The sequence below is a fragment of the Macadamia integrifolia genome, chromosome 1 (assembly GCF_013358625.1).
Source record: "Macadamia integrifolia cultivar HAES 741 chromosome 1, SCU_Mint_v3, whole genome shotgun sequence".
Taxonomy (NCBI): Eukaryota; Viridiplantae; Streptophyta; class Magnoliopsida; order Proteales; family Proteaceae; genus Macadamia; species Macadamia integrifolia.
In genome coordinates, this window is record NC_056557.1 from 34,233,676 (window position 1) to 34,243,543 (window position 9,868).

General features: G+C 35.8%; 1 protein-coding gene across 1 annotated transcript; it reads left to right on the forward strand.

Annotated features, from left to right (window-relative positions):
• The first annotated feature begins 8,415 nt into the window (after nt 1–8,415).
• On the forward strand, nt 8,416–9,199 carry LOC122073413. Its single transcript, XM_042638003.1, has 3 exons — nt 8,416–8,731; nt 8,864–9,042; nt 9,158–9,199. Exons 1-3 carry the CDS (start codon nt 8,416–8,418, stop codon nt 9,197–9,199), a joined length of 537 nt encoding a protein of 178 aa, XP_042493937.1.
• The last annotated feature ends 669 nt before the right edge of the window (nt 9,200–9,868 follow it).

Below are 9,868 nucleotides of genomic sequence, written 5' to 3' on the forward strand. Positions count from 1 at the left end.
TGGTTTATAGTGTTGATTTTGAAAAATGTTTTGCAAATTAAAATTGTAATGTATTTAATTTGGTTCACGTTCAGAGATCATAGAGAGGGAGTAGGAAGTAGGAGTAGGAAGAGAGAGAGGAAGAGGAAGAGGGAGAGGGAGAGGGAGAGGGAGAGGGAGATAGAGGCAGAGACAGTAGAACTTTTGCCTTCATGGAACTCAAAGAGTTGACGTTGAAGTTGAAGTTGAAGTTGAAGTTGAAATTGAAAGTTGAAAGTTGAAAGTTGGAAACTTTGCAGTGAGAAGATGATGTGATTTGTATTCGTTATTGGTAAGAGATAAAGACTAATGTTGTGTTTGGTATGCATATCCATTTTGATAATGTGCATTCCCATTCTGATAATGTGAAATGGATTCTTGACTAAGAATGAGAACACTATTTGGATGCATACTAGTAAAAGATACGTTATTAATTTTTTGGATGTTTAGGCATTTCATCGAACACCTAATGGGTGTCTAATTTTCAGCAAAAAAGATCTCAATTCTCAATTCAATCGATGACAAAGGGTTTTGGTGTGAGAAACAAAAGAGTGAAGATGATTTATCTCGAAATCGATCGAAGTCACTGTAAATTGCAGTGGCATCAAAGAAAACCCTTGTCTCGAATTTCAGTTGGGATATCTAAAAATGATACCAAGTATATGATCATGGATCGATATAAGATCTAGAAGAAGGGACGGCAAGAGGGATTAATCAAAGCACCACTTCTGAAAGCCGTCGTAGGCACCCACCAATTGATCAGACAAAGAGAAGATAAAAGAGAGAAATATGAAAAATAGAACTCCGTTTCAGAGAAAAAGAAACCCTATAACCCACCTTCCTAGCCCAATCGATAGCCTCTCCACCAATCCCCACATCCAACTCCCCACTCTGCAACCTCTTCAAATAATCATCTCTGGCCAAGTGACGGCATTCCTTGTCAACCTTCAAACTTAAACACTCCTCTGTTTGCAAGGGGAGCACGATTGAGAACTCCCAACCATAAAAGCTCTGGTGATATGATACTGTTGTTGTCTTTTGCACAAAGAGGGTTAGAGGTTGAGCAATCAAAACTGGGTGCCAATTACAGAATTCTTAGAACCATTTTATTTATTTATTTATTTTATTATTATTATTATTTTTTTCTGATAGACAAATTTTAAATCTGAGAAGGCATTCTTGCCTCCACAAATCTCATCAAAAATTTTGAGAAGAGAAATCAGAGATCTTCCCAAAGTTTAATATGTTATAAATGAATAGGATGAACGACTTCCCTTTTCAAAACTCAAAACCCAACAAAAAGAGATTTGTAGAGACAAAACAAAGACTCAAGGTTGTTGAGTATTATTGGAGGAAAGGCCTTGGGAAGATGCTTTTGTTGGCAGTGGAGAAGTAAGGGGTGAAGATGGACCATGGGAGGGTCAAGTGGGATCGAGAACCTGAACGAGAAAGTGGAATGGGGCTTTCGGCCCGTTCTAGAACGAATGACATTCTTGATTCCATTCTAGGAATTCAGAATGAGACTGTATACCAAATAACATTTTTGTTGGTCTAGAATGCATTCTACACCCAGAATGCGTTCTGAGAATGCAAACCAAACACAACCTAAAATTAAATATTTTACTTACTAACTTGTATCCCATCAAAACACAAAGAATCAATGAAAACATATTTTTTCTTAATTTTTTTTTGTAGAACCATCAAAATAATGAAACAAGTTAACACAGTAACACCATTGTTGGTGGGCGGTTTAGAACCGAATAAAATTAGGAAAAACCATAATAAGATAGTTTTTCTACGGTGTGATTCGATTGAATGATAAATGGTTGGTTCTGATAAATGATTTCAGTTACATTTTGACACCCTCGACATAATAGCAATATGATATTTTATTATTATCTCAAGTGGAAGAATAAAATGTCAAGCTGATGGATAATGGATTGAACATTTATAGTTCTAAAGTTGTTAGGGTTCTGAGTCATCAATGTACTCTAAAGAGATGTAGTCCCCAAGGAAAATGTAGAGTTTCAAAGAATTGAGTCTTCTAAAAAAAAGTGGAAGAGATGGAGTTATTAAAGGTGGTTGAAATCTTTAAGGAGGCAAAGTCTTCAAGAAGACAAAGTCTCTAAGAGTGGAGTCTTCGGTGAAATGAGTCTGGCACGACGAGCATATGTAGAGTGAATGGGAAAGGAGTGAAAAGGAAGAACATGAATCAGCAGACTATTGGGACCCAAGTACTGGGAAAACACTGGAATGCTAAACTGCCCCTGATGATAATGTTTTTATCTATTATCTCGAATATATAAAAAATTTCCAGTTAAAGATTTGAGTGAAGACTTGAATAGTGTGTGGCTGTGTGCCCCCATCCACAAATATGTTAGGGTTTGTTGCTGCTTTTTCTTCACGGATATATTATTCATGTCATCATCAAATCATTGGTTTTTTAATTTATAAGTCGATTTGATTGCATGTTGGGTTTTGAGTGAAATTTCATTCGATTTGATTTTTAGAATGAATCGTTGGCTTGAATCTAGACAAACTGAATAAAAGTGTAATTCGTATAAACTGAATCCAACCTAAAACATGCTAAATAATTATGTGTGATGTTAAGTTGTTTGAAATTATCTACTATTGTTTTCTTTCTCTATATCTTGTGATAAAGACATTGTTTTTCTTCTTGAGTTGTGTAAATTCTATCAAAAAAAAAAAAAAAGGTTCGTAAAAATGGTTGAAAGGTATTGGATTTGACATCATGAGATTTTATCTTCATGAGGTTGTAATTTCTAGAAAAAGATCCTCTCTAATGTGTTGGACGCACAACCTGGCATCAGATGGTTGGGAACACCTAGGGTTATCGCCCATGTGTTGGGGTGCATGTCAAGGTCCTCCCAGCTGTCGAATGTTGGATTGGGCACCCAACATGTTGGAAAGGAGCCATTTCCGTAATCTCTTTTCTAGCTTTTCTTTTCAAATGCAGAAATCAAATAGGAACTAAATAAAAGTGAATCACATTGGTTTGGTTTCTATTTTGAGGTTAAAATTATCGGAGAAAAGAACCCTGCCCACTTTCATGTGTCTACGCCTAGACACAACTGATGTGGAAAGACCGTGATGCCCCCGCATTGAAGATGTTTGCGCTCACTCTCCCATTGGTTGCACATGCTAGCATGTACCTACGCCAACGGGCAACTTTCTCCTGTCAAAAAATTATTTAGTTTTAATTTGCACATATTGTATTTTGAACCAAATTAATGTCCCAAAATTGAGCCAATTGACACCCTTACATTATTATGGGAAGGGGTATTTTCAGCAGCATCCAAATGGGGAGCAGAGGAATCCAGGGCGGTTAGATTCTAAACTCCTCCCGACGACTTTCCCCATAAGTCCATTCTTAAGTCTAAGGGTGTCAATTGTTTTATTTTTTTAATGAGCAACCCCTTAATCTACCCCCTTTTTATGGTTTAGGCCCAAGAATAAGCCTTGGTTACACATAGTCATACTCATACCTAACCCGCATAACAGATCAGTTGCAGGGAGACTCAAGTTGAAGATGTCTATTGACACATAGTGCCTTTAGACCAGCGAAGCTACACACAAGGTGTATCAACTCATTTAATTGAGCTATAGTCACTTCTCATAAGAAAAATTAACACAATCAGTTAGGCCTAATATGTTTGTACCATTTTAATGGCCCACACCATTTTCACTCCTTTAGTTAATTGGACCTTGTAGGCCGTCACAGTCAGGGCAAGGGCACGGGCACAAGCACGGTTATCATAATCGAGAGGTAATGGAATTAATCGAGTCATAATTGGGATTTAGAAAGCCTAATTGATTAATTAAAGATAAACAGGTTTAGATGGGGCATAAACAGTCAGGTATCGATCGGTCAGACTCACGATATTCAACATGCTTGAACCCGAAATCAATTAATGCTTGAACCCGACACGTCTAGTATTCATTCAGCTTATCTTAGGCTTCAACTAATCAATTCAGGCCGAGCATAATAGAGTGGGGCAACTTTTAACACCCATACATAAGAATGGGTGTTAAAATTCACTTTAAGGATGACAATTAAGAGCAGTTGTTAAAATTAAAAAAAGGTTAGCATATGCTTAAGGCACTAATGACAAATAGCAGCACAAAATAATCAAAAACAAGTATTGAGTCTATTACTCTATTGAGTCTGTTGAGTCATCCTTTTCTTCTTCGCTTTCTTCTTCTAAATGACAACATTCACCAAAGCTTTGCAGCATGGTTTGAGGTATTGGATTGGATTGGCTTGAATCGAATCAATATCGACCTTATTCAATCCCATTTCTTGATCGATATCGTAAGGTAACGAAGAGTAATAAGGCAAAGAAGCCGTTTCTTGATAGAGGCATTTCTGTCCGATCTGAGTCGATCTGGATGGGGATTGAATTGGTGTCGGCCCCATCCGATACCAAGACCGATTTTGATAGCTTGAACCCACTTGTTTGGGCTTCCTCTTCCTACCATTTTCAGGTTTCTGAGCCCCAGCTGATTCTCTTCTTCTTTTCCATTTCTGAATGTTGGATTCTTATAGTCGCTTGAAGATACCATCGTCTCCTTTCTCTCTTCTGTGAGAGGAACTTTAATCGCCATTTTTGGAGAATATGGAAAACAAGAGATAGAAGGGGGAGTTGGTTATGAAGCTAACAAGAAGAGGAGAGAGTGAGAGTGGAGGGAAGGAAAGCTGAAGAGTCTTCCATCGGGAATAGTAAAACATCCATTACCTTTACATTGTGTAATTTCCAGTTCATGCATACACAGTATCAAAGCATTTAAGAGAATGGATGTAGGCTGGCCAACATATGAAGAAGTCCAAACATTTATATTTGATCCATAATGCAAAGAAAACCTTGATTAATATTTCTTAGTATTTATTATTTAATGTAAAGGTTTAATCTCAATTATAGAAATTCAAATATAATCAACGGTTGAGATATCGTAGGAGTTTTTAAGGTTTAAACTCTTTATATCCTTAGTGGATTTCCACCTTAATTCCTTTGATTCCTGAACTTGTGAGTTCAATTTTGACATTTGAGCTAGCATTGGAAATTACGAATTTGAAGCTTGTATCGAGGCATTGGAAACTTCAATTCTTGCATTAAGGCATGGGAGACTTCAACAAATGGAATACCTCAACTACTTTTTCTATTTTTAAGATTTTCTTATAAGATTTTATTTTTCAATGTATTTTGTGATTGGTCCATGCCACAACTTAAAAGTCTAAAAGATGATTGTAGTCTCCTAGTTTAAAGGTTGTAATCCTATATAAAGAAGACAAATTTTGAGTTGTGGAGACAAAATTGAATCAAAGAAATTTTCAAAGTTGCTCTAAGCTTCTTATGAATTTTAAATAGTTGAAGTTACATCCTCTCAAAGATCCAACCTAGAAGTGTTGAATTTTTAAAGCAATTAACATTTCTAGATTTGGACTGTGCAAGTTTAGTAGTTTTTCAGCCCTTTTAAATCCTTTTTCACTTAGAATCTCAATAATTTGTATCTCACAAAAGTTGTAGCCCACCTTGTCTTCAATTCCCCATTCGAATCACCCTAAACTGATATAGGAGCAGAAAATAATCTCCAAATTACTGGTGAAAAGTCATTTTGTCCGAAATTGGTTGTATCTGCAAAGTCAAGTACTCTTTTGATCCTTGTATTTGGACAATCCCATGAGAGAGATTGCATCAATGGAAGTGAGCATCCAACATCTATCCTACCTCCCACTATTACATAGGTGAAGAGAGGTACATTTGAAAACAAAATGACACATGTTAGATGCTCACCCATAGGATGAGGTGATCTTACGAGCAACGGATCTAGTCTCAACATTTAAGTCATTACATGTAAATTCGTGGTTTTAAATCACAGTATCGCATCCTCGTATTGGTATCAAGTATCTACCTGACCGATATTGATACTGAATCAATAAGTAAGGCTGTATCGGTGTCAATTTATAATTGAAATCAAAATCTACCATTTCAAATTGAATCAAATTAAAATAAATTATTTTGGTTTTGATTTCAAAATCTAGAATTTCTTTTGATTTGGATCGATTTCATGATTGAAACAGTTAAATCATACAAAATAACTATTTTCGAATTGAATAAATCATAATTTTTTTATGTTTTAATGATGGGTTTTGACAAGGATTAAAGTATCGGTATCGGCCGCCATATCGGTCGGCCAAAATTAAGATACGTATCGGAAGGTATCGTATCGTATCGGAGATACACTAAGATACGCTAAAGATACACACATAAATGGATAGGAAACATTTTTTTAAACACTTTTGCATAAAGAATTTGTTAAAAAAAGCTATTGATAACATGTATTATGCATAAACACTAAATTGAGGGTATCGTACTAAGAATTCAAGGTCTGTAGTTGTCCCATAAATGTAAAATCCTTGTTCCCAACCTTGATTTCCACTTTAGTTAGAGAGAAATATGGCTGACAGCAACTTTGGAACAAAAACCCTTCAAAAAATCGTTTTTTTTCTGAAAAATTACCCATATTGGCCATTATATGACCGTTGCGCCGATACATATCGATACTCACCGATACGTACCGATATATATATCGATACTCACCGATACGTGCTGATATATATCGATACATACCGATCGATACATACCGATACTCACCGATACGTACCAATACATACCGAAACGTACATTTTACCTCAATTTTATATTTTTCATAGAGTCGTATCGAGGCATGTCATATCGTATCGATGTGTATTAATGGTGTATTGATGCATATCGGTATGTATTGTAGGATATATATCGATACGAAATGATTTAAAAAATTCAATGTATCGTATCGGTGTGTATCGTATCGGCCGACTAAATTTAAGATACGTATCGGAGGGTATCGTATCGGTATCGGAGATACTTAAAACCATGGGTTTTGATGATAAGTTATATTGTTTTTATCTTTGGAAAAAAGTTTGATAGCTTATGAACTTAACAAAGGGTTTTCTTTTTTCTCTTTTAGATATAAAAATTTTGAATAGCACCTAAAATATGGTCCAAAAAGAATACAATCAGATCAAAGTCAAATATTAAGACTAATTGAATCAGTTGAATTTTGTTTACCATATGTGTATCTTTAATTTAACCAAAATCAAACCCTTATCAATAAAGATAGTCATATAGATATATGATCATATTTTCAACCAATGGATGCAGAAAGAGGGTAATGTGTTATTATTATTATTATTATTAATTTTTTTTTCTAATGATGGGTATCCAAGCCTTCGGCCTGATTAGTCCTACGGGCTTATACTAACCCCACAACTACATGGATCGGGACACCCCAGGGTTGAATGAGAACCATTCAACTTTCACTGAAAGTAGTGAAGAGCACTAAACACCCCAATGTGAGTGGCTCAAGATATGCCTAGGTAATGTGTTATTACAGTTCTGCCCCATTTCCATCCAAGGATTGAACGACATGATAGGCAAACGACTGTGCATAAATAATAAATAAAAAATAATTTTTAGATTCAAAAGAATTTTTTTGATCTCTAATGGAGACATAGTTGATTCATTCAAGTTTCAATATCGTTGTTGGCAATAACCCCGAGTAAGGACTTATATGTCAATGCCGTACAATCTAACCTCATAGGTTGATTGATGCTTATTGCCTTGTACTTGTTACCTGATTCATTGAGCCATGATTTTAAATCACGGTAGCATATCTACATATCAGCATAAGCTTCCTTGCACCTTGGCACCTTGAACGTTAATCTTGGTCATAAGTTGCATGTTGTCTAAGTTAAAAAGAAATCTTGATTCTAGCAGAACAAGGAGGAAGTCCTGTAAGGTCCCAAATGAGATGAACTTTTAAGAGTTTTGTGCAATTTGCTTGCAACATACATAATAGAGCTGCGCAATTAGCCGAGATACAATTTGTCAGCAAAAAAAAAGTGGAGGTCTTAATCTTAAATTATCCAGTCACATGGATCAAGTGTTACTAGCAAAGAAAAGATGGTCTCTCTTGTTCACTCATTCATCTAAATGGCGTAGACTTATGAAAACAAAATATTTTCCTAGCAGACTTTCTCCATGCAACTTGTCCCTCAACAGCCTCTTGGGGATAGAAATCAATCATGGGAGCTCGAGATCTTCTACTTAAGAGTCTTTTTATTCAATTGGGTAATGGTAGCAGAATCAACCCTGATTGGATTCCTGGTGTTACTTCCATTTTGGCCCCTTATAGACCAATTAATCATTTCAGAGAAAAATACATAGAATGTGGATTTGGTTTATCACTGGTGGCCTCTAGATATTGCAATTAGAATTATTTCCATACCTATCCCAATTGCAAGAACGGAAGATAGATATGTTTGGCTAGGGATAGCTAATGGATCGTTCACTGTTTCCTCTGCTTATAGATTGGCTCTATCTGATAAATGTGCTTCTCCAAATTCCATTTGGAAATATTTGGCATATACCTACAACTCCAAAGGTCCAGTTTTTCTTGTGGAAGTTTTTGCATGGGCGTCTCCCAATCCCAGACCTTTTAAACAAATGGGGATTCAATTTACCTTCTGTCTGCTTAAGATGCTTACATCCTGCTGTAGACGTCAATCAAATCTTTAGGGATTGTGTGTTAGCATCTCAAATTTGGTTGACAACTGGACTTCAATCGCTTACTCAGTTTGAAGATTTCCAAGAAGGTTTGAGGTTATATATTTCAAGAATGTCAGTTTTTAGAGAAGGCAATAACAGACTAGCATTCATATCAAGTTTACTTTGGCACCTATGGATTGCATATACAAAGCTTGTATTTAACCCACTTCAATGATCAGCTCCAACTCTTGTTCGCATGTCTCATGACTTTGCCATTGATTTTATTTCTGCTTCACCTTCTGCTTATTCTCAACAACAGATTTTTCATGTTTCATGGGCTCATCCTCTTGTTGGCTTTGTTAAATTCAATGTGAATGGAGCCTCTTTGGGAAATCCTGGACTTTCTGGTATTGGAGGCGTATGTAGGGACTACAATGTATAATTTATTAGCTATTTTAGTAAAGGAACTGGTCATGCATATGCTGGAATGGCTGAAGCATTGGCTATTCAACATGCCCTTCTCATTGCTACAGATCTTGGGTACTCTAATATCTGGATTGAGAGTGACAATTTGATGGTGTTAAATTTGCTTAATCAATCCTCTTCCTCTATTCTTTGGAGAATATCTCAAATTATTCGAGACTGCATGTTACTTTGTCACAGAATTGGTCAAGTTGTTTTCAGCCACACCTATAGGGAAGGCAATTTTGTGGCTGATTCTCTTACTTCTGCTGGAGCACATACTCAATGCTCTTCCTTTTGGAATCTTGTTCCTCCAAGTTTTGTTTCTTTTCCTTTGTATTTGGATGCTTGTGGGACCTTGTGTTCCACATTATTGTTAATATAATCCTGTTATTACAAAAAAAAAAAAAAATACATAATAGAGCTGCAGCATTAACATACGCAAAGCTGAACCCAAATGGGAGTCTCATTGAACTCCGAAAAATAATTGTTGGATTGAGGTGAGAGAGTGAGAAGATGAAAGATCTAACGGATCCTATTTCTATTTAAAAAAAAAAGTAGAATACAAATCTCATAACGATGTCAAGAACTATTTTTGTTCTACCAAAGGCCTATTTTTGTATTAAAGTCAAAAACCATTTTTCTCACTAAAATATGAGGTTATAATAATAATAATCTCAAATTCTCATGAGAGTGCAGCTTTAGTTATCCGTATCCTCAACTTGTTCTAAAAAATATATGAGCCACAAGCTCCCAAAAAGAAAGTGTTACATCAGAAAGCA